This window comes from Equus asinus, chromosome 8 (assembly GCF_041296235.1).
Source record: "Equus asinus isolate D_3611 breed Donkey chromosome 8, EquAss-T2T_v2, whole genome shotgun sequence".
NCBI classification, from domain to species: Eukaryota; Metazoa; Chordata; class Mammalia; order Perissodactyla; family Equidae; genus Equus; species Equus asinus.
Genome location: NC_091797.1, coordinates 68,906,406 through 68,931,999, shown reverse-complemented (window position 1 = coordinate 68,931,999; position 25,594 = coordinate 68,906,406). Strand labels below are relative to the sequence as shown.

At 43.5% G+C, this 25,594-nt stretch overlaps 2 protein-coding genes and 1 long non-coding RNA gene across 3 annotated transcripts in view; 1 reads left to right on the top strand and 2 right to left on the bottom strand.

Moving 5' to 3' along the window:
* LOC106843863 (zinc finger protein 84) overlaps positions 1-25,594 on the top strand; it is a 46,841-nt gene that overhangs the window by 20,947 nt on the left and 300 nt on the right. Inside the window, 4 exon segments of the mRNA XM_070516803.1 lie at positions 12,078-12,213; positions 19,516-19,642; positions 20,303-20,398; positions 23,750-25,593. Coding sequence (XP_070372904.1) covers positions 12,078-12,213; positions 19,516-19,642; positions 20,303-20,398; positions 23,750-25,593 — 2,203 coding nt within the window.
* On the bottom strand, positions 306-6,450 carry LOC123288183 (uncharacterized). Its single transcript, XR_006531783.2, has 3 exons — positions 6,317-6,450; positions 1,509-1,595; positions 306-440 (listed from the first exon to the last, which is right to left on the bottom strand). It is a non-coding gene; the product is annotated as an uncharacterized lncRNA (long non-coding RNA).
* The window catches only part of ZNF891 (zinc finger protein 891), a 53,595-nt gene continuing 48,775 nt past the window's right edge, over positions 20,775-25,594 (bottom strand). The window contains exon 3 of the mRNA XM_044776159.2: positions 20,775-21,429. The gene's annotated coding sequence lies outside the window, so the exon portion shown is untranslated. The remainder of the gene's footprint in view (positions 21,430-25,594) is intronic.

The following is a 25,594-nucleotide window of genomic DNA, read 5'->3' as shown; positions in this document are numbered from 1 at the left end:
TCTGGAGACAGTAGGGGAAAAAATAATTATAGGTCAATCTAATAGATGAAAATTTTCTGAATAAAATGGAATCCAGGTTTCTTTCTCCACCCATTCATACATGTCTGTATTAGGCTGAACTATATGAAATTACCAATAAGGGACCATTTTTGACATGTGGCAAGTTTTCTTTTCCATCTCACATCCTCTTCTACAGCGTGGCTGTGCCACTCCTCCCATTGTGAGTCTTGTTGGCCGCAGACTCGCCTGTAGCGGAAGACAATGATGGAAGTGCTGCCTCGTGGCTTCCCACACCGCGAAAGGCAATGCCGCTTCCGCTTTCCTCGCTGGAGTACTTGTTCTTGAAGCTTTTGGCTACCATGTGAGCAGTCCCCTCGGGCTGTGGTGCTAGGAGGAAACCTCAGAGTCCATCTAAACACCTAGCGAGGCTCTGAGGCTACCTGCAGAGAAAGAGAGACCATCCGCCCCATATGCCCCAATGCCACGCTCTCTAGCTCCAGCAGCTGACGGACAGCAATGGCATGAGAGCTCCTGCACCAGCACTGCCAGCCAGACCTTCCCTGAATTCCTGACCAACAGAAACCATGAGAGACAGTAACATCTTTGTTCCATACACTATAGAGTTTTGGGGTGATATTATAGGCAGCAATAGTAATTGTAACAGAAATCTGGTATTGGAAGTGGAGTGCTACTGTAACAAAGTCTTAAAACATGTGCCACTGGCTTTGGCACTGGCTCGTCTCTTGAGGAAAACATGAGTGAAAGCCTGCAGGGCCCTTAGGGAGGGTATTAGTAGACCCTAAGGTCATCAAGGAAGTTGCTGTTGAGGGCTTGAAGGAACATGAGGATAGTGTTATGGGAACATGGAGAGAAGGGGACTTTGTTATGTGGTGGCAGAAAGTTGCTCAATACTGTCACCTAATGTAAATGGAAAATAGAAAATGTACCTAATGCCCTCCAATAGTCCAGCTAAGAGTTTCCTAGGCACAGTGTCCAGGTGCTACCTGGCCTCTTCTCACTAATTACAATAAAACGAGAGAGGGAGAGAAGAACTGAAAAATGAACCATTCCCTGGAGGAAATGTGAAATGGCCCAGAACAGTCTTTTCAGCTAGTAAAAGTTCTCAAAGTAAGAAGTTCCTCAGGGACTATAATGTCCTGAGGTAAGATTTCAGAAGGATCTAAGGGGGTGCCTCATGAACCCCTTCAGACCCCCCAAAAAAGCCTCCTAAGGATCTCAGGGGAATACCTCTGTGGACCCTCTCTCCTAATAGAGCTGCTAAGAGTCTTCAGGCTGTGCTCTCACGGAAAGCCCAGAGAGAGCCCAAGGCAGACAGAGTCTTAATCTCCAAGAGATTTCGGGGGGATGTGGCTTTTGCCTAATTGATACATAAAAACCCACAAGGTTTTTTTTTCTCATTTCCTATGTATCCCCCAACAACACATATGTACAACTACCAAACTCCTTCTCTACCAAAATACTCTCAGAACAGAAAATTGGGAGCTTACCTCTTTAAGAATAGAGGTCAATCAACAAGCCCTCAGTGAGGTGGGCCATGGAGTCAGTCGGTAAGTTCCAAGAACTCAATTGCAGACCTGGGGGGAGAATCATTTTGAAGAAAACTTCATGACAACCTCAATTCCCAAGAATATTTTCCATTTCTTGAGGTTGCAGAGATGCTAACAAAGGGGCTAACATGAGTGGCTAATAAAGAAAAATGGTGAAATTGGAAAGTGAGTAGAAAGAAAAATACTGGACAAAATTATGGTAGAAGTATGGGTTAATTGGAGGACTCACGGCAAAAAGTGGAAAAAACAAAAGCTAATTATAAACGGAAAGATAGTATAAATCCATACACAGATGCCACAAAGTTTTTAAAACAGCCCTATCAACCTGTCCAAAATAAAAAGAGATCTTTGGACTCACAGCCTTTTTGGGGCAGGAAGGGGGCTGAGAAGGATACTCACTTGCAAACATGGGTCATTTTTACGCATAAGGAAGGAAAGCAGGCTTAGACACAGAGGGTGCAGCCAAGAGCTCTGAACTCCAAGTGAGCAGGAGTGAACCCTACATGGACCCAGCAGGACTTAGGAATTTCTATGGGCCCGTGGCTGCCTTGTGGGGACTCCTGTTGTCCCCGGTTTTGAATGGGAGCAGATTTCCTATGTCTGCCCCACTATTATATTTTGGGTGTGTAAGATGACAATAACTTGTCCTTTAGTTCGCAGGTCTTCAGACTGAGAGGAGTAGCACCTAAGGAGCTGCACCCTAGGGAGCAGTCCCAAAGAGCCTCTGGTGTGGCAGTAGCTGATTTAGGTGATGAGGTCCTGGACTTCAACCTGCTGCCATGATTGGTGAGACATTGGGGTCTTGGAGGAGATGAGTATAGCATACAGATGTGAACTGTTAAAGCCAGAGAGGCAGGCTGTGGTAAGCTGTTTCCCAAAGATGGCTGCAACAATATTTCCTACGCAGCATCCTCTTCGACAATGTGACACTGTGACTGTGCCATTCCGCCCACTGGGAAGGGAGGTCTATGCCCCCTGCTCCTTGAATCCAGATGGGCTGGAGAATTGCTCATAGCTGGCGGGATGCAGCAGAAATGAAGCTGTGTGGTTCCCAAGGCACGGTCATCTAAGGAGCTGCAGCTTCCACCTCGCTCAAACGAATGCTCAGCAGTGAAGACTCAGCTGCCAGGTCAGCTGTCCAACTGCCCTGAGGCTGGCCTGCTGTGACGAAGTCCAGACAGCTCACACGAAGAGGCCTGAGACATGGAATACCGAGAGATGCCCCCACCAGCCACGTGTCCCAGCCCCACCCCGCTGTTCCAAATCCAGCCGCCAGCTGATTGCAGCTGCCTGAGAGACACGACTGCTTAGCTGAACCAGGAAACTGAGATCTAAATAGCCATGAAATGTTGAAGTGATCTACTATGTAGAAGAGCAAGTGGACCAACCCGCAAAAGGATAATTTCATACTGTTCAACCCTATAAGTAAATAATATGTCCAAGATAATTCAACATTAGAGTTCATTAAAAAATATTCATCATATTAATTAATTAATTAATTAAGCAATTCCTCGTGATAAAATCCTTAATGAACTCAGAATGGAAGCTGATTTCCTTTTAAGGTAATAAAGGATAGCTACCAACCCCCACAGCAGACATCATACTTCCAGTAAGACTTTAGAAACATCATAGCTAAAGTCAGGAACTACTGAGGTGACCCCTCTAGTTCTCATACTACTAAGCATGGAACTGACACCCTAATCAATGCAGTAAGATAAGAAATGAAGAGCAAGTGTTACATGGACTGGAAGTAAAGAAGGATAATTGTGGTTGTTAGAGGCAAGATCTGGAAAGGATTTTAGCACTGTTGCTAGACACAAATCAATGCTGTTCCTAGACCCCATCTGTCTTAGTCTGCTCTGGCTGCAGTAACAAAATACCACAGACTGGATGCCTTAAACAACAGAAATTTATTTTCCCACAGTTCTGGAGGCTGGAAGTCCAAGATCAAAGAGCCAGCATGGTCAGTTTCTGGCGAGAGCTCTCTTCCTGGCTTGTAGATAGCCACCATACTGCTATGTCCTCACACGGCCTTTCCTTGTGTGCCCCTGGAGGGAGTGATTGAGTTCCCTGGTGTCTCTTCTTATAAGGACACAGATCCTACCGGATTAGGGCCTCCACATGATGACCTCATTTAACCTTAATTTCCTTAGACACCCCACTTCCAAATATAGCCACACTGGGCGTTAGGATTTCAACATATGAATTTTGGAGGGACACAAACATTCAGTCCATAGCACAATTAACAGTCAGCAAGAAAATATACTAGGAAAAAAAACCTCTTCTTCATAATATCAATAAAAATGATAAGCTACTAAGGAATACATATTATACTGTACAATATGGAATTTAAAATGAGAGCTAGCTAGGAATAAATCTTTTAAAAAGTTATATAAACAGAATTTAGGAATAAAATAAAATGCTATCAAAGTTCATAAAAGAACTGAAAAATTGAAAGATATACAATATTGATGGAGTAGTCAATATACTAAAAATGATTCTTACAAAATATAAATTTAATATGGTTCTGATCAAAACAATAAAAGAATTTTTTCTTGAAATGTGACATACAGATTCTAACATTTACATGAAAGTTTACAGGTCTCAAACTATCCAAGACAATAATGAACAAACACAACAATTAGGGGAGGTTTCCCTTCTAGATACAAGAGGGGTTTTTTTGAAGAAGATTAGCCCTGAGCTAATTGCTGCCAATCCTCCTCTTTTTGCTGAGGAAGACTGGCCCTGAGCTAACGATCTGTGCCTATCCTCCTCTACTTTATATGTGGGACGCCTGCCACAGCATGGCTTGACAAGTGGTGCCGTGTCCGCACCTGGGATCCAAACCGGCGAATCCCGGGCCGCAAAAGGGGAACGTGCAAACTTAACTGCTGCGCCACCTGGCGGGCCCCACAAGAGGTTTTTATTAAGCTAGAATAATAAAGCAATGTGGTATTCATACAGCGATAGACTAATAGGTCAATGGAACAGAAAAGATTCCAGAAAGGGACCCTTGCACATAGAGGAACTTCAGATATAAAAGAAGTTAATTTACAAACATTGGGCCATTTGATACTTGGTGGCTGACTTGTGTCCCCCTCCAAATTCACATGTTGGAAGTCCTAACCTCTAGCACCTCAGGATGTGACTGTATTTGGAGATAGGGACTTTAAAGAGGTAATTAAAGTAAAATAAGGTCACATGGATAGCCCCAATTCAAAATGACTGGTGTCCTTATAAGAAGAGGAGATGAGGACACAGACATACACAGAAGGATGGCCATGTGAGGACACAAGGAGAAGACGGCATCTACATTCCAAGGAGAGAGGCCTCAGAAGAAACCAACTCTGCCAACACCCTGATCTTGGACTTCCAGTCTCCAGAATTATGACAAATTTCTATTGTTTACCCTACCCAGTCTGTGGCATTTTGTTATGGCAGCCCTAGCAAACTAATATACTTGAGATTAGGAAATTGGCTTCCCATATGGAAACAAAAGGAAATTAGATCAATGTCTCACACTACCTGCATACACACAACTCCAGATAGATTAAAACTTAAATGTTGAAGCAAAATGCCTAAACTATTAGAAGATGATACAAGGAAATATTGTATAATATCAGGATGGAGAAAGATTTCTTAAGACACATAAGGAAGCCATAAAGGAAAAGCTAGATAGATTTTATAATGTCAAAACTAAAATCTAAGGGACCAACAATTTTATAAACAAAGTTCAAAGACAAGGAGCAGACAGAAAAAAATTAAAACATGTATTGCATATTGAGGATTCGTACACAATTGCATTCAACTCCATGAATGTAGTAGAAAAAGATAACCCAATAGAAAAATAGGCAGGCAATAACTGACAATTTATGGAATAAAACCCCCAAATGGTGTAGAAATGTGTATACTTCTGCAGTGATCAATGAAACACATTATTTGTATGTTCTGCAGTTCAAATATTAGTCCAAGTTTTAAAATCTTAGCTTGGGTATCTATATCTTGCTCCTAAGTCCTCATAATGTTCCACCATTAAGCAGCATACTAACTTTCCGGTTCAAGTCTATATTTTCATCACGTTAAAGTAGCATACAAAGTTTTCTAATTTATTATTATTTTTTAAAATCTAGGATGTATTTTTAAGTTTAAAATTTTCTTTTCATCTTATTGACTATATTTTTCCCTTAGACTTATTGATATGGTAATATTAACGGATATCCTGATCATCCTTATATTTCTAGAATAGAATCCACTTGGTTATAGTATATTTCTGTAAGGTATCGCCAGCTTCTCTCTGTTAGTTTCTCAGTATTTTTGCATGTGTAGTCACAATCAAGTTTTGTCTGAGCATCCTTTTCAAATCACACATTTGTCGATTTTGGTGTCTTTATGATGGCAACTTAATAAATAGAAAGTTTCCTTCTTCCAATTCCTCTGGAACTATTTAAACATAAGAATTCTCTGTTTGAAAATTTTTTCATCCTACCCTACTCTCTTTTTTTTTTTCTTTAAGGATAGTGACTTATTTACAACTTTACCCCGCAGCAGTTGAATTCCGGATCAGTTTTACTTTTTGCTGTTGATTAATTCCTATCTGCTTTCGATAACGTATTAAAAATTTTTTTGTGGTTTCCTCAATTGGATTCTTAAGCCAATTGTCTTTTTTTTTTTTTTTTAACGTACTGATGGATTTGGATTCCTAGTCTTTAAAAACCAGAATCCTCTACCTTTCTCCCAAAGGCGCGTACCTGTAAATCGCCCCTGGGCTGGCAGCCATCCTCGCGTCTCTAGGCAACCAGCGTTCCTAGGACACCGGGAGGCCGACATGCCGCGGAGCCTCCTGGGAAATGTAGTTCGGCGGCGCCCTCCTCTCGCGCAAGCGCACTCACACAGCCACCGACGCTTTCGGGATGCGCCCTGCTCTTTGTCCCTCGCCGCCACGCGAGAGGCGAGTGTGCGCGTGCCCGTGTGTGCGCGCGGACCCCCGCCCCGCTCCGGCGGCGGTGGGGGCACGTGGTTCCCTGTGCGGCGCGTCCCACGGCGGAGGCCTGGGGTCTGTGTGGGCGCCTTTGCGGGCTGGGGGTTCCTGGCGGCCGGCGGCTGGGGGCGTGTGGGTCCCCGGGGCACGCGGGGTCCTGCGGGGCTGTGGGCGTCAGCGGCCGGGGCGGGGGTCGGGGCGGCGCGGCGCTCACCGCGGGTGCTCCCTTCCAGGTCGGAGCGCAGGCGCTGCCCCGCCCGGCGCCGCTGGATGTCGTCGGCCGGGAGCCCCGCGCGCGCCCGGGCGCCACGGCTGCGCGGAAGGAGCCGCCGCGAGCGGCCGCGGGGCCCCAGGCGGAGCGGCGGGGAGGCTGCGGCGGGCGCGGCGCCCGGCTCGGCTGTTGCTCGCGGCGGCTCCCAGCGGCTTCTTGGCTAAACCCGGCCCCAGAAGCTCCGGACGGGACGGGCGGCCGGGCCCGCGCCGGTGAGCCGCCCCCGCCGCCCCGCACAGCTGGCTCGCGGTGCCTGGGCCTCACGGTTTATCTGAAAATGAGGCAGCGGCAAGGAGTGGTATTTTTTCCCTAGGTTTGTGTTTTTTTGTATAATTAACAACCTACTTTAATTATTACTTATTGTTTACTTTGAGCCGTGTGGTGCTGGGATGAAACTGCTCTGCTTGTCTGTTGTTTCCCTGAGTTAAGGACTTTAACATTTTAAAGAATATTTGTATGTTTTTCTATCAACTTAAAATGTGTTTACTGTAGTCAGTTTGGAGCATCTCGATAAACACATCCAAATGGAACTCATTCGTGATCCTGTCAACAAGAGAGTCACTGCCAGCATTTTGGGGCATTTCTTTAAGTCAACAGATGTGTTTTTGGTCCATCTTATTTATATTTCCTTTAAGAAAAGAAAATTGGGACTATGCTGCATATGGTGCTTAAGCCGTTACAGCGTGTCATGAGTCTCCTTCCTTGAAATGCGTCGTCCCGCGTGGGGAGCCGAAGCTTAACCTGGGGAGTTTCGTCACCTGGCCCCTGAGAGCTTCCCGCTCCCGCTCTGATCCTCCGTCCGCCGGGCCGCCGTCTGCGCGCGGGCACCGTGTGGCTCTGATCCTCCGTCCGCCGGGCCGCCGTCTGCGCGCGGGCACCGTGTGGCTCTGATCCTCCGTCCGCCGGGCCGCCGTCTGCGCGCGGGCACCGTGTGGCTCTGATCCTCCGTCCGCCGGGCCGCCGTCTGCGCGCGGGCACCGTGTGGCTCTGATCCTCCGTCCGCCGGGCCGCCGTCTGCGCGCGGGCACCGTGTGGCGCCTGTGCTGGGAACGGAAGCCGGGCCCTGCGGGGCTGTGGTCACCGGCTCCGGGGCGCCCTGCGTGGGACTTTCTGGGTGTGTCGTCGGTGTTGGGCACGTTGCTGAACCTCGGTGCTCGGTGCTGCCGCTGTAGTGGGTGCTGAGTGCGTCAGAGACAGCATGGTGTGTAAACCCTCTGGCACAGAGTAAGTGTGGATGATCCCTTATTCTCTGCCTGTCCGCCGACATTTCCATTTCCGCAGGACTTGACGCTGAGTGGACCTCCTGAGGGCGGGGAGGGCCGCGGTGTCGCCGGGGCAGAGCGGGGGGCGGCCGGGCCGTCGGGGAAGGGCTGGGGCGCAGGGCCGCACGCCCGGGGTTTAGGGGAGCCCTCTCCCTCCGGGGCCGGCTTTCAGAAACATTTGTGCAAATTAAAGCGGGAAAAGGTCGAGTCTGCGTGGTTCTAAGTAACACATTTAAACATCGTGAGACAGATTTTAAAATTGCCCGGATGGCTGTGACACCCCGCGATACCCGTTCCCCCGAAACTCTCGTCTCTGCCCTCGCTGCGGCAAATGGACCTCGTTTCACACAGGGGTCTCTGCTCTCGAAAAGTGCTCTGTGAAACCCAACCGAGTTCACCGCGTCGTCTGACAGAATTAGGAAGGAAATAGTGATTTTACAATCTCCTTAAGGAAATGGTTTGAATGATAAACGTAGTTTTATTCGTCACAATGCCAGAATTTTTATTACCTGAAATGAAAGCAAATAATGCAAAGAAAATGACGTATTTGTGGTAGTTATATTTTCCTCATTTGTAGTGTGTGTATGTGTGATGATTTTTTTTTAACCACACAGAGGTTTTTAGATTTTCTAGTGGTTAAGTTTATTGACTGTTTCTTAAAACAAATACGGCTTTTGCCTTTGTATCCCATGTAGGGAAAGTCTTTCCAAAATTGTACAAATACTCACCTGTGTTTTCTTCAGGGATTGTCTTGGTCTCCATTATTTTAAATTCCAGTCCATCTGAAAGTAGTTTGTTGTAATGTATGAGATAGACAGCTGGCTCTGTTTTCTTTCAGGTGTTAACCACTTCTATTTATTATCAAGTAGTCCCGTTTTACTCATGGCGTTGAATTGCCACATATATTGCACGCTAAATTCTTATGTTTTTGCACCTTTATGCTTTATTCATCTGTAGCTCTTTTCTGCTTTTTTTTTGGTGGGGAAGATTAGCCCTGAGCTAACATCTGTGCCAGTCTTTCTCTATTTTGTATGTGGGACGCCACCACAGCATGGCTTGATGAGTGGTGTAGGTCTGTGCCTGGGATCTGAACCTATGAACCTGGGCTGCTAAAGCGGAGCATGCTGGACTTAAGTACTGTGCCACAGGGCTGGCCCCTCTTTTCTGCTTTTTTTTCTTTTTTTTAAAGATTGGCACCTGGGCTAACAACTGTTGCCAATCTTTTAATCTTTTTTTTTTTCTGCTTTATCTCCCCAAACCCCTCGTACACAGCTGTATATCTTAGTTGCATGTCCTTCTAGTTGTGGGATGTGGGACGCCGCCTCAACATGGCCTGATGAGCGGTGCCATGTCCACACCCAGGATCCAAACCCTGGGCCGCTGCAGCGGAACATGCGAACTTAACCACTCAGCCACGGAGCCGGCCCCTGCTTTTTTGATTATTATAATTTTATAATATATGTTAATATTATGTGGATTTGTTTATACTCATTTTGTATTTCCAAAAGTGTCCAAGCTGTTTCTGAAACTTTTTCCTTCTAGGTAAACTTTAGAATTGCTTGTTAAAAACTTTTTGACATTGTAATTGGAGTTGACTGAAGATATGAATCATTTGGGGCTAAATTATCTTTACTATGTGAAGTCTTCCTATGCCAGAACAAGACCAGACTGTACATGTGTGAAGTCTATTTTCATAGTTCCCATTGGCTTTCTTTGTAAGATTGGCCCTGAGCTAACATCTGTTGCCAATCATCTTCTTTTTTTTTCCTTCTTCTCCCCAAATCCCCCCAGTACATAGTTGCATATTTTAGTTGGGGTCCTAGCTGTGGCATGTGGGACGCTGCCTCACTGTGGCCTGATGAGCGGTGCCACGTCCATGCCCAGGATCTGAACTGGCGAAACCCTGGGCCGCCGAAGTGGAGTGCGAGAACTTAACCACTTGGCCAGGGGTCCGACCCCCACGTTGGTATTTTTAGTTTGTTTCATGTGGATCTTTCATATTTCTTGTCAAGTATATTCCTGCATATTTTATGTTTTTTTCTGTTATGAGAAGACTTTATTTTCTACCCTTTTATCATTTTATATAAGAAAGATGTTGATATTATAGAACTATGTTTATTAACCTGGAAAGATGGTCTTTGCATAGTTAGGAAAAAAAACAAAAGCGTTTGTTAAATGTGACCATATCCTTATATTTTTGTTAAAAATATCCATGTAGGGGCTGGCTAGGTGGTGCAGCGGTTAAGTTCGCACGTTCCACTTCTCGGTGGCCCCGGGTTCACCAGTTTGGATCCTGAGTGCGGACATGGCACCACTTGGCAAAAGCCGTGCTGTGGTAGGTGTCCCACGTATAGAGTAGAGGAAGGTGGGCACGGATGTTAGCTCAGGGCCAGTCTTCCTCAGCAAAAAGAGGAAGATTGGCAGTAGTTAGCTCAGGGCTAATCTTCCTCAAAAAAAAAATATATATCCATGTAGTTTCCATCATCTCTTAAGAATGGTTATCTGTGGTGTGGTGATAATCATAGATAACAGTTGTTTCTTATTTAGCATGTATACATTTCTAAATTTTGCTGTCAGATTTTACTTTTGTAATGATAATTATGGCTAATATTTCTTTAGTGCTGCTGTGTGCCAGCTCCTATCCTAAGATGCATATGTTTTCGTATTTTGATATATAGAGGAATCATCTCTTGTGTAACTGGGAGAAACCTCAGTGTGTCTTTCTGAGTTGGCACTGAAGTTTGAATCACAGAAAAGCATGAAAGGGCAGAACTTGGCTTTTTAAGTGCTGCTTTTTAGTATGATATGGGCGTGAGCAGGCTGTTGATGTATGTGTCTGTGGGAATAAGGTGACTGAAGGTGTACATAGAAATGACAGCTAATTGCAGGCTGTGTGGTCAGTGTGTGTGTACGTACATAGATGCACACAAATGATGTTATGATTTTGGTGGCAAATGCCCTGAACATAGCAAGAAAAAAATAACCTTCCAGTTCTGCTCTTTAATAGCTGTGCAGTCATGGGCACAGCTATGTCACTTTGCCTCAGTTTTTCTGTAAAACAGATTATCAGAGAGATCAGAGCCCTGCTGGGTCATGTGTAAGGGTTACGTTACAGGGTGTGTGGCATTTTGTATGACGTGTAGAAGGCACTCAGGTGTCAGGTCTTGTCATCACGAGGAAGTAGTCTCGTTTATTCCTCAGAATCCGACTGTTCAGTTGGACCCACAGGTCCACTTTATCTTCACCGTTTTGGCAGGTAAAAAAATGGAAGATTAGTAGGCAAGAAAGGAGTGTTATTTGAGATGTGGAATGTTGTTATCTAATGGTTAAAGAATAATTCTCCAGAAATATGTAAGCTCTGTACATTTCACAAATATATAATCCAGGCATCAGCAGGATTACGAGGAAAAATTGACCAATCTGTATCATCTTGGGAGATTTTAACACACTTCCCTCAGAAATTGCTAGAACTGGCAGGCATAAGTTAGGAAGGTTATAGAAGATTTTAATAGGAAAAGAAGGCTCAGAGAGATGAAGTTAGTTAGTTTGTTTTTGCCCAGACACACAGCCAGTAAAGGGAAAAGGTTGAGTGAAACTCAGATCCGTCTTGATACAAATCACGTAAGTTTTCCAAAATTCTATCTGCCTGAAGTAGAATTGTCTAGTGCTTCACAGCATCTGTTAAAGAGGTTTGTACTTCAGTGTCCACAGTGAGCGTGGAATGATCTCACAGTTCCTTTGTTTCTGATGTTTCTGTATCTGTCTGCAGAGATGCAGACTTCTGCTCCTTTATGCTGTGGCCTGTTGCCACCCTACTTGCCCTGTTTCGGTTATCTAGAAAACACACTCTGGCCTTAGATGATCAGGAATTCCTAGTCCCTGTCAAGAGAGGAAAAGGTTTTAGGTGCAGTGTGAGTATTCCAGTTAAAGTGCATTTGTCCCTGAGTCCACAGATCCTGGTTCCCTGCAAATAAGCCTGCTCATGTGAGATAAGAAAGGAGCTCCTGGAACCAGGACTTCGCTCTCAGTGTGAGAGACCCAGCCAGGACCTCAGACCAGAAGCACATCAGGAGAGGACCCGTCTCGGACTTGCGAGTCGTCTCGTGTAGGCAGCAGAACGTGACCATGTTGCAGGTGAGTCGATTGTTTGTTCCTCATTATTTTTCCTGGGGATTGAAGGTGGTCTGTGTCTTCCAGTGAAACAAAGTAAGAAAAGTTAAGAAATCAGGGGAAAATAGCCTCAGAATGGAAGATCCAGATTGGGATAAAATTGGAGCAGTGATATATTAACTATAGGGCCTTGAAAGTTCTAAAGCTTTGAATTTTTGTAAGCCATAGTGTCCATAATTACTGAATTTGAGCTGCAAACTGGTTCTCAAATTTTTGGCAGTTGTAATAAACGCGAACATTTATATGAGTTGCGTTATCCAAACGAAAAAGCAAACTGATTCTTCGTAGAAAGTTAATATTTCTTGGTCATTCCATGATGAAGTCTTTGAATAAATGATATAGTAGGTAATGAGAAATGTAATAAATACCTGGGTCTTATGGCCATTTTTCACCATTTTCCACAGTGTGACCAAGGGGAGAATGCCAGAGCAGAACTTAGTGACCATCAGTATTTATTTATTTATCTCTTTAATTGTGAAGCAGAATTCACATGCAGAAAAATACAGAAAATGTAAAAGTACAGCTTAATGAATTATCATCAACTGAATACCCGTGAAACCTCCCTTCACGTTAGGAACTAGAACCTTCTGGCTGAAACTCAGCTCTTCCTGTTCTCCCCTGCACACGGGACCAGGACCCTGGCTGGTGCCTGTTTTCTTGTCTGTCTTCCTCGTTTGCTCCTGAATCTGATTCCTTAAACTCGGCACGTGGTTTGTCTGCTCTGGTAGATGCTCATTTGTGGTTTGCTTCTTTCACTTGACGTTTTGTTTGTGAGATTCATTGCAGTTGCACCTTTCTCTCCAATTAAGGTAGCTTCTTAATGTCACCAAATCCAGTCTGTTCAGATATCCAGTTGTCTCATAAAATTCATAAATTGTTTGCATCTGATTTAGAATCCAAGTAAAGTTCATACAATGTATCGGTTGATCTGTCTCTAAAGTCTCTTTTAATCTATTCGCTCTTCTCCTTTTTTCTAGCCAAATTATTTGTTGAAGAAGCCAGGTCATTTATTCTGTAGAGTTTCCCAATGTCTGGATTTTTCTAATTGCTTCCCTACAGCGTTGTTAATCTATTCTGTCACGGTGATTCCTATGAATAGGTACATTTAGAGCTGTGCTGTCCAGTACAGAAGCCACTGGCCACAAACGACTGTTTAAATTTAAATTAATTAAATTAAATTCGTCATTCACACTAGCCACATTTCCAGTGCTCAGTAGCCACAAACTGGACAGCCGTGAATTGGATAGCACAGATAAGAATGTTTCCATCGTCACGGAAAGTTGTTTGGACAGATCTGATCTAGAGGCCTGATCAGCTTCAAGTTTGACTTCTTGGCAAGAATGCTTCAGAGTCTGTGGTGTGTCCTTCTTTCAGGAGGTGCACAATGTCTGCTTGTGTCTTTGTCATGCAGGCAGCTTTCTGTGATCATTGACTAGATGGGTTATTTCCTTAGGGGCTGCAAAATAATAACGTCCTACTTCTGTTATTTCTTATTAACTAGAATACTACATGGCAAGATATATCAAGGCTCAGTTTGTACATTTTTTGCCCCAGACCTGCAATTAGCCATTTCTACAGTAAATGGTATCTTAAAATGTATTTATTAATTTTTAAAATTTTTTGTTGTCAAAACATAAAAATATACTAGATTTCTGCATATTAACTTTGTATCCAGGAACTTCTTAAGCCCACTTATTAATTCTAATAATTTTTCTTTAGATCTGATTAGATTTTCCATGTTCACAAAAAGATCAGCAATACTATTCTTTTTAGTAAAAAGAAATTCCACTGAATTCCTAGTTAGGCAAGACTTTTTATAACAAATAAATGTTGATTGCTTTTCAGTTTTTAGTGTTAGTTTTTTTAATTTGCTTATTCGTTTTCATACTTACATATTCCTTCCTTACGAAATCTAGTCCTTCTGTTTGAAAATTTTAAACATGCTTTTTAAAAGCTCTGTGTTAGACTTTTTTCTTATTTGTAGTTCTTGCTATGTTTGTTCTTCCATTTGCAGATATGTTGTATCTGCATCTATTGAGGTGATTATGTATTTTTTCTTAATCTGTTAAGGTAGTGAATATCATTGATTTTTTTTTTTAATGTTCAACCAACCTTGACTTTCGGAATAAGCTCCGATTTAGTCTTGATGTTTTCTTCTTCCTGCATTGCTCAGTGGAGTGTGGTAGCATTGTTTAGGATTTTCATGTTAACACTCATATGTCAGTTGGCCTTGGCCTTGCCTTTCTTGCAGTATCCTTACGGGGTTTTGTTATCAAGGTTATGCTGGTATCAGAAAGTTTAGGGTTATGTTCTTGCTCTGTATTCTAAAGTTTAGTAAAATTGGCATTATTTCTACATTAAATATTTACAGAATTAACTGGTAAAGCTGTCTTTTGTGAGATTTTAACTCAGGGGACCAGTATTTTCCACATGACCAATATGTGATGTTATGAAAGCATTAATGGGTAAATGATCCATTCAAAGAACAAGATAAAACAGTAGATTTTAATGTAACAGAATATGAGAAGTTCATTAATAAAGTTGAAGATTCCACATTGCAACTCATCTTTAAGAGACTACCAGTTGATTAGTTTTGGTGTGGTGTCAAAGGAGAACATCCATAATTAACTAATTCTATTTGTTTGTAGAGTCCTTTGGATTTTCTTCGTTTGCCATCGTACCGTGCATGAGGGTTTTGCATCTCCTTTCCAGTATTCATGCTTTCTCCTTGCATTATTGTGCTGGCCAGGACTTCCATATGGTGTGGACTGGAATGCATTAGGGAGCATCCCTGCTCTACCTGCTCTGTCTACTGTTAGCACATTACAGCAATTCAATTCTGACCCTACCTATCTGGTCCAGCAAGACTGCCCTCACTTCAGTTGCTAGCTGTAAGTTTGGGAGTCCCCAGGCCACTTGCACTTCTGACAGACTGACAAATTTGAGGGGGTTCCACTGGAACAACTCAGAACTTAGGAAAGTGCTGTACTTACGATTACAGTGTTGTTATAAAGGACACAAATTGGGAGCAGCCAAATGAAGACACACATAGGGTGAGGTCTGGGAGAGTCCCCAGCATGGAGCTTCTGTGCCCTCTCCGCATGGAGTCAGGACACATCACCCTCCTGGACACGTCTGTGTGTTCACCAGCCAGGAAGCTCACCTGCGGCTCCAGTGTCCTGAGTTTTTGTTGGGTGTTCATGATGCAGGTCTGATTGATCGAAACGTTGACCATGTGATTGAACTCAGTGTCCAGTCCTCCTCCCCTCCCTGGAGGTCGGGCTGATATCTGGCTCAAAGCCCCCACCCTCGAATCATCTCTTTCCAGCATGGCCAGTGCCCATCTGGAAACTATCTAGGAGCCACCATGAGTCACCTTGTTAGCATAAACTCAGGAGGAGCCTGCCGTGGGTATCAGACTCTCCTGTCACTGGGGAAATTCCAAGGCTTTAGACGCTCCATCCCAGAAAGCTGGGACAAAAACCAGACAGATTCTTCATTATACAACAGGTGGCCATTAGCTACATGTGCTATTTAAATTTAAATTAGTTAAATTAAAAAGTTCTTAGTAACTTTTAAAGTGTTCAGTAGACACTTGTGGCTCGTGGCTGTTAGACTGGATGGTGCAGATATAGATCATTTCAATCATCACAAAAAAATTCTGTTGGACAGTGCCTTTCCAGTCCCAAGGGGGCAGGTGTTCAGTGTTTTACCATTAAGTATGATGCTGGCTGTAGATATTTTGTAGATCTTGATTATCAGATTAATTTTCCTTCTGTGCCTAGTTTCTTGATCATATTTACAATTAACAGATTTTCATCCCATGCCTTTTCTGCATCTGTTGAGTGATAATGGTTTTCCTCCTTTATTAATAACGTTTATTTATTTCTGCATGTTCAGGCTGTCTTGCACTACTGCGGGAAACCTCATTCGATCAGGCCATGTTATGCTTTTTATGCATGGTTGACTCAATTTGTTAATATTTTGTTAGGGATTTTGATTCTTTAAGAGTTAATTGTTGTGTTGTCTGGTTTGAGATTAGAGGTCTGCTGCCTTCATAAAATGAGTTGAGAAGTTAGCTGTCTTTCTCTGTTCTCTGAAAGAATTTATGTGAGATCATTTTATTTATTCCTTAAATATTGGGAAGAATTCCTCTCTGAAGCCATCTGGACCTTGAGTTTTTTGAAGGAAGGTTTTAAATTGTGGGGGTGAATTTCTTTAACAGTTTCAGGACTAATTCAGATGTTCTATTTCTTCCTGTGTCACTTTTGAGGACATTGTTTTTCAAGAAATATATCTATTTCATCTAAGTTGTCCAATATGTTGGCATAAATTTATTAGTATTCTATTATCTTTTTTAATAGCTTTATTGAACTATGACCTCAGTAAAATCCACCCATTTTAAGTGTATAATTCAGTGATTTTTTTTTTGTAACATGATGTTGTAACCATCCTCACAATCCAGCTTTAGAAGGCTTCAATCACCCCAAGAGAATCTGTGACGTTTGCACTCAGTCCCTGTTCCCGTCCTCAGCCCGAGGCAGCCTTTGCTTTGCTTACTCTCTGTGTAGATTTTCCTTTTGGATATTTTGTGTAAATGGATTTGTATTTTGTATGATCTTCTGTGTCTAGCTTCTTTGAATCAGCAGATTTTTTTGAGGTCCAGCCATGTTTTAACATACGTCAGAAATGCGTTCTTTTTCTTGTTGGCTAGTATTCCATGTATAGATACGCCACGTTTTGTTTATCCATTCCCCACTTGATGGACATGTGGGTTACTTAACACCTTTTGGTGGTTACATGCAGTGCTGATTCGAGCAGTCATGTCCAGGGCTTTGTGTGTGTGTGTTTTCACTCCTCTTGGGCGCATACCTAAGAGTATAATTGCTGGGTTGTATGGTAAAATTATATTACCTTTTTAAGAAACTGCCTCCGTTCGTAGTGTCTGAACCATTTTGTATTCCTACCAGTATGAAGTTCCACTTTCTCCATGTCCTTTCCAGCATTTGTTATTGTCTGTCGGATGATAGTCATTCTAGTGAATGTCAAGTGGTATGTCAGTATGGTTTTAATTTGCTTTCCTTAATAACTACTGATGTTGGTCATTGTTTCATGTGCTTATTAACCATTTCTGTATCTTCTTTAATAAAATGTATTCAAATATTCTGCCTGTTTTTTAATTGTTGTTTGTGTTTTTATTATTGAGTTCTAGGAGTCTTTTTTGTAAGTTCTGGGTCAAGTTCTTAATCAGAAATATGATTTGCAAATAATTTTTTCCAGTCCATGGCTTATCATTTCATTTTTCGGTCATGTCATTAAGTGCAAAAGTTTGAAGTTTTGTTTGCCACTTCAATAGGAGTGTAGAAACCTTCCCACTGTTACATCCCTTTATCCTTTCTCCCGTGCGTTACAGCAGTCGGATACGTCACACCTACATGTACTGAAAGCTTCTCCAGAAAGTCTTAGGATTTTTGCTTTCAACCATCAAACATACTTTAAAGAACTTAAGAGGAGAAGTGTGTCCTGTTTGCTCAGATATTTGCCATTTCTGTTCTTTCTTCATTCTTGATTTTCTGACTGACCTTCTGGAATCACTTCCATTAGAACATCTTCCACTGGTAACTCTTTCAGAGCAGGTCTGCTGCCCTTGAATTCTCCTGGTTTTGCTTCATGAGAAAGTGTCTTTATTTCACAATTATTCCTGGCTACAAATTTCTGGGTCAACAGGGCTTGCAGCACTTTTTAAGTCCCAACTCCTCCTGGCCTCTTGCTTTACAGTAAGAAGTTTGCACTCGTTTGCATCGCTGTCCCTGTAAGTGACACCACGTTTTCTTTGTTTTGTGGTGGTCTGATCATGACATGCCAGGTCATGGATTTCTTTTATTCCCATTGGGGATTCACTGAGCTGCTTGAATCTGTAGACTCAGATCTTCTGCCACATCTGGAGAGCATTCAGCCATCATTTCTTGAAACTTCTTTCTTCGCCATGCTCTTTCTTCTCTCCCACAACTTACATCTGGTATTGTCTGGCAGTGTCCTGAGCTCTGTCCGTTTTGAGGTCTTTTTCTCTCAGTTGCTCAAAATGGATGCTTTCCCCTGACTATCTTCAGGTTCACCAGCTCTCTCAGAGTATGTGGTGTGCTGTTTATGGTCAGGTTTCTTATTTTCCGACAGTATTCTGGATTTTTTAGAGTGTGTTTGCATTTTCTTGTAATCTCAGGAGACTTTGGGTCAGAAATCCATCTTGATGTGAAATCCAGAAACCTTTCTTAAGCCTAAATTTGGTTATGTCACTCCCGTGCTGTAAAATCTTCCCTGGCGGACTGTCGGCAGCAAGTGTCCAGCCGTGTTGGCTACCCGCAGCGTCCCATGCTGGCCTCTGGTCTGATCACTGCTCCACACCCTGTGGTCCTGTCTCATTCACCTGTTTGCACCTCCTCACCCCTAGCCATTTTTGGATCCCGTAGTGGAGCTGTCATCTTCCAGAATGCCTTTGTACCCCTTTTTTTGTGGAAAACACTGCTAATTTCCTAGAACTCACCTCAAACTTTACCTCTTGCATAGAGCCCAATTTGACCTCCGAAGCAGGGCAGTGCCCTCCCTGCTTAGGCCCACACTGTGCCCCTTCATTTCTTTTTTCTCCTTTTTTTTTTTTTGGTGAGGTAGATTCACCCTGAACTAACATCCGTTGCCAGTCTTCCTCTTTTTTTTTTGGCTCGAGGAAGATTAGTGCTGAGCTAACATCTGTGCCACTGTTCGTCTGTTTTGTATGTGGGATGCCTCCACAGCACGGCTGATGAGTGGAGTATGTCCACACCAGGGATCTGAACCCACAAACCTGGGCCACCGAAGCAGAGTGCATGGAACTTTAGCCTCTCAGCTGCAGGGCCAGCCCCTTCATTTCTTGTTGTAACAGCTTCTTTTATTTATAGGTGTGCATATTTACTGCCCTCTACAAGACCAAGCAGGTTTTTAGGATATTGTTTTATTATCTTTCTTTTGCTACTGCCTCTTCTGGTGCCAAGTCTGAGGTTCAGTAAATATTTTGGTCATGATTCGTAAGTGAATGTATTCCAGTTCTCATGTATTGTATAGATGGAGGGATGGAAGGACACATCATGGCGTTTCACCCCGCAAACTGTGATGCAGAGGTGGACTCGGGGTTCTTCGTGCCTTGTTCTGATGAGAGTGGTGTGCCCCAGCCCCAGTACCCCTGTCGCACGTCACACAGTGACGATGCTTCAGAGTCCTGGATTGCTCTTACAGGAGTCATTCTCATTTGAAGATTTGTCCGTGGACTTCACCCAGAAGGAGTGGCAGCTGCTGGGCCCCCACCAGAAGGACTTATACAGGGACGTCATGTTGGAGAACTACAGCAGCCTCGTGTCACTGGGTAAGGACAGCTTCCCAGGGGACGTCAGATTGGGCTCAGTGCCTTGCTGTTTCTTTTTTAGTCGCTGAGAGTGTTGGGGCTTCTGAAATTTTTAATGATTTTAGACCTGAATTTAGGAGAGCAGAGTTCCTTGGACTTTGACCCCAGGGAAGGGATTTGGCTCTCCCCTTCCAGTAATGAAGTCTTAATTTTGTTGTGCAGCCTCTGAAACTAATAGTCCTGGGGGTGTGGGGGGTAGCAGGTAGTGCGTGTAACTTCCTCTGTCCACGTCCTGTTCATACGTTGACACCTTTCATCGTCAGAGCCATCCTGCGTGGCAGGTGCATTTACTCGCCTTTTTTCTCTAGTGAGTAAATTGAGGCAAAGAGAGGTGAAGTGACTCCCAGGAACTGACAGCTAGTTAGTGAAAGAGCCTGTTGACCCAGGAGGACTGGCTCCAGAGCCTCTGGAGAGTCCTATGGTTTGGACTTGAATTAGAGTCCGAGATTCTTGGACCCTGTTAGGACCAGGGAGGCCATTGCTGTTTCTTTGAGGAGTATTTACTCTTGATACACAGACGGGTAGCTTCACTGGGCCAGCTCCGAGTCCAGCCCCTCCTCATTCTTCAGAGGCTCTAGAGCCCAAGCAGTCAGCCAAGGCCTTTGTGGTTTCCCTGGACAGGGTATGAAGTTACGAAACCTGACGTCATCTTCAAGTTGGAGCAAGGAGAGGAGCCCTGGGTAGGCGATGGAGAAGTCCCTAGTTCCGATTCTCCAGGTGAGTGTGTGAGAGCCAGGTGGACGGGAGAGGGTGGACGTTCACTCTCAGCTGTCAGTGTGTTGCGGTCTTTGAAATGTGCTTTAGCGAGCTCTTCTCAAAATCTCTAAAGCTTTGGTGGTGATTCAGAACAACTGACGTGAGCTCCTCAGGTAAATCGCACTCAGATGTGGCCTCTTGTTTGTAGCTTAAGCAGACATTTCCAGCTTGTCTGGGCCGCGGTGTTCTTCCCCGCCTGCAGCATCTGGGCCTGGACTTCTCGCGGGGTGCCCTGTCCCTCACGTGCTTCATCTCCCTCTGGCCTCCCCTCCCCTGTGGTCAGAGACACTGCTGCTGGTACATTCAAGAATTCTTAAAAGAAAGAAAAGAGACATTTGCATCCAGCTCTTTTTTTTAATTCAGCATTTAAACAGTGTTTATGTCTCATTGCAGCGCAAAGTCAGTCCCCAAGACCACCCCATGTTCAGAGTCGCTAGAAGGACTCAGAGTATAGTTGTACTTGATGTTCAGATTTATTACAGTGACCTAATCAGGACACACAGCTTCACCCCAAGGGAAAAGTCACAGCAGACTCGAAGAATCCACTGCAGACTTCTTGGGCTCTCTCCCTCTACAAGGGCCACAGAGAGCTCACTCATCCCCCGGTGACGAAACTGCAGTGACAGGTGTGATATGTCTGCCCAGGGAAGCCAATGAGACTCACACCAGCCTTTCAGACCCTGGAAGGAGAGCATGGACTGTGTTTTTTGTACTCGGTCTGGGGCAGGGAGCCACTTTTATCAGGGAATGGTGGGGACACTCCCGAAACGCAAGTTCCCAAATGCCAGCCAAGGGCCACCAGCCTCACGGGCAGGCCTGTCTCTGCAGAGTAGTCTCAGGCCCAGTGCTAATTCTTTCTGCACAGGCTGCTGTGGCAGTTCATGGAACACCAAATATATGTAGATTTCTTCCATTTCTCCGGTGCTGTGCTGGGTGCGGTGGATACAGTAGTGAGCATTGGAGACATTCCCTGCCCGTGCAGTGCTTACTTTCTGGTGAGAGGATAAAAATGAACAAGTTAGCACATGACCTAGATAAAATGCAGACTCTGAAAGTGTGACTGTAGAAATAAATTAGGTGATATCAGAGAGAGTGTATTAGTCTGCTCAGGCTGCCGTAATGAAATAGTACAGACTGGTGGTTAAACAACAGAAAGTGACCCTCCCTGTTCTGGAGGCTGGAAGTCCAACATCAAGGCAGCAGATCAGATTCTGCTGAGGTCTGTCTTCCTGGATTGTAGACCCACCTTGTAGCCTTGTAACTCTGTCCTCACATGGCCTTTCCTCATTCATGCATGTTGGCGGAGTGGGGTGCTCTCTGGTGTCTCTTCTAAGGACACTAATCCTGTCAGATCAGGGCCCCACCCTTATGACCTCATTTAACCTTAATTACTTCCTTCAAGACCACATCTCCAAACACAGCCAAATTGAGGTAGGGCTTCAGCAAAGGAATTTTGAGGGGGGGCACAAACGTTTAGTCCATGACAGAGTAACATGGAGAAGCCAGTTCTGGACATGAAGACTGAAGTGAGCAGGCTATGTGAAGAACTGGGGGGAGGTGTCCCCAAAAGGAATGAGAGATAGGAATGCATTAGGAAGGGGCTCAGTGCCTGAGAAATGGAAAGGAGGGCTGTGAGTCACGGTCAGTGTGCCCGGGAGATAGAGGTGGAGAGAGTGCAGGGGCTGCATCGATCGTACATCAGCTTCTCAGCAATAGAAAGGAATCTGGATTGGCTTAAATCATTTTAAGTAAAAGTAAAGTTATCTGATTTGCATTTTTAAAAGTCAGTCTGACCACAGAATGGAAAATGTCCTTGGAGGCAGGGAAACCAATTAGAAGGATGTTTCATTGAGACAATGCGATGGATTAAACTACAGCAGAGAAAATGATGGTGAGAGTCGGAGTATTTGGGACATACCACAAAGGACCGAATACAAAGAATCTCATTTTTCTCATGGGAAAAATTAAAAATTTGGAAGAAGGTAGACATTTCCAAATGTGTACTTAGTTTAGTAATGTTTAAAGTAACATAAAATTATAACTTTAATTTACAAATCTTCCATTTTCTACGCTCACATTTCCTGATAGACTTTATTCAGAGTTGTAATGTACATCTCAAAATTAACATAGCTGCATAGACTCTTGATGTTAGTCTCCAGACCTCTTTTTCCCTCAGTCTTTCCAACTCAGTAATTAACACCGTAATCCTCAAACCCCAAATCTAGGCATCTTTCTTTATTCCTTGCTTTCCCTTATCCCTTCATGTCAAATCCATCAGCAAATGTTGATTCTACCTCCAAAATATATATGGCCGATAGGCACTTGTGGGTTTCCTGCAAATTTATTGCCCTTGATTAACATTGAAGTCCTTAAAAGTTTTTCGCATTACTGATTGCCTTTCATACCTGTGTGTATGACCTCAGAAAAAATTTCAAGTATAGATTGTTAGTGAAAAATAAGCCTTTTGAAGAACACTTAACAGTGCATTGGTGGCTGTGTTGTAAGGATATTGGAAATAGAGCTATGTAATAAATGACACTCCAGCTGTTGGCATATTTTAAGAATGAGAACTGTGTCTTGGGATAGTTTCAGTGAAAGAATACATGGATTTTAGAGTTTTGTACCTGAACATTTTAAATGAAAGATGATGTGTTTTGAATGTGTTACATGAAGTGGCTTTCTTGGTAATAATGTTGAAAATGTATATGGTAAGTTTAAGTAAAACTTTTCAGAAAATTTGAGAATAGGTAAAAGTGCACAAAATATTTCTCATTCTTCAAGGTTGAAATGACTTTAGCCACTTAACTCTGTAAAACCTGTTAATTTTTTTCATAGTACTTTCCATAGTGTACAGTTGTGGTGTTTCTTAATATTATCTTTTTACTATCTTTTCCATTGGGATGTAAGTTTCATAATGGCAGGGGCTTGTTCTCTTGTGTCTCCAGCACCCCACACACTGCCTGGAACATGGTGTGTACTCAGTAGGTATTGAGTAAATAACTCCTCAGGACATTGGCTCAAAGCTTCTTCCAACCTCCTTTCATTGTTCTTGTATTTTTTTACATTCTCTCCCCATTTTATAAACTTCAGTTTGACAGCAACCAAAGGTAACTTAATCTACTGTCTGTTTCCTGTTTCTGTTTACATCATTTCTTTTATTTTTTGATACCTAGAAGATAGACATTATATTTGGGACTTATGTCAGACTAAGAAACAAAGCCTTAAGAAGTATTCATCCTCAAATAGCATTTCTCATTTTTTATTCAGTGACCACAATGATAGAGGGATTCACAGGGTTTTTTTTCTTTATAGAACAACTCTTACAAGTAAGCAGTCACATGACATGGCACCAAGATAACCAAGAGAAGCTTAAAAACAGGAAACGAGATCATGAATGTGATGCATTTGGAAAAAATTTCAATCTGAGCATGAACTTTGTTCCTTTAAGGAAATCAAACAATGAAGCTGATGTAGATGGATTAATTTTAAAACATCATTTAGATTTACTTATTCCAAAAGCAGATTATGGAAAAACAGAACCAGGTGACCTCAATGTTTTTGATGAGTTGTTTCTCCATACCAGACCTGAGGAAACTGATGCTTGGTTAAAATACTATGAATGTGATAAATATGATAAAGCTAGCTGTAAGAAGTCACAGATTATCATATATCACAGAACTCGTTTAGGGGAGAAGCTCTATGAGTGCAGTGAATGTAGGAAGCGCTTCACTAAGAAATCTAGTCTCATTAAACATCAGAGCAGACATGTAAGAGAGATAGCCTATGGCTGTGGGAAATGTGGCAAAACCTTTCCCCAGAAGTCGCAGTTTATTACACATCACAGAACTCATACAGGAGAGAAGCCTTATGATTGTGGCCAGTGTGGGAAGGCCTTCTCCCAGAAGTCACAGCTCACATCCCATCAGAGGACACACACAGGAGAGAAACCATACGAATGTGGTGAGTGTGGGAAAGCCTTCTCCCGGAAATCCCATCTTATATCACATTGGAGGACTCACACAGGAGAAAAACCCTATGAGTGCAGTGAATGTGGGAGGGCCTTTAGTGAAAAGTCAAATCTCATTAATCATCAGAGAATTCACACAGGAGAGAAACCTTTTGAGTGCAGAGAATGTGGGAAAGCCTTCAGCAGGAAGTCACAGCTTGTTACCCATCACAGGACTCACACAGGAACAAAACCCTATGGATGTAGTGATTGTAGAAAGGCCTTCTTTGAGAAGTCAGAGCTCATTAGACATCAGACCATTCACACTGGAGAGAAGCCCTATGAATGCAGTGAATGTCGGAAAGCCTTCAGAGAGAGGTCAAGTCTCATTAACCATCAAAGAACCCACACAGGAGAGAAACCTCACGGATGCATTCAATGTGGGAAAGCCTTTTCCCAAAAATCACATCTTATATCGCATCAGATGACACACACGGGAGAGAAACCCTTTGTGTGCAGTAAATGTGGGAAGGCCTTCAGCAGGAAATCCCAGCTCGTTAGACACCAGAGAACTCACACAGGAGAAAAGCCCTACGAATGTGGTGAATGTGGGAAAGCCTTCAGTGAGAAATTAAGCCTCACCAACCATCACAGAATTCATACAGGAGAAAAACCCTATGTGTGCAGTGAATGTGGGAAAGCCTTTTGTCAGAAGTCACATCTCATATCCCATCAGAGGACACATACAGGAGAGAAACCCTATGAATGCCCTGAATGTGGAAAAGCCTTTGGGGAGAAGTCAAGTCTTGCAACTCATCAGAGGACTCATACAGGAGAAAAACCCTACGAGTGCAGAGATTGTGAAAAAGCCTTCTCCCAGAAGTCACAGCTCAATACCCACCAGAGAATCCACACCGGAGAGAAACCCTATGAGTGCAGTCTTTGTGGGAAAGCTTTCTTTGAGAAGTCCGAGCTAATTAGACATCAGAGAACTCACACAGGAGAAAAACCTTACGAATGCCCTGAATGTAGGAAAGCCTTCAGGGAGAAGTCAAGTCTCATCAATCATCAGAGAACACACACAGGAGAGAAGCCCTTCGAATGCAGGGAGTGTGGCAAGGCATTCTCTCGGAAATCACACCTCATCCCACATCAGAGGACACACACAGGAGAGAAGCCCTACGGGTGCAGCGAGTGTAGGAAGGCCTTCT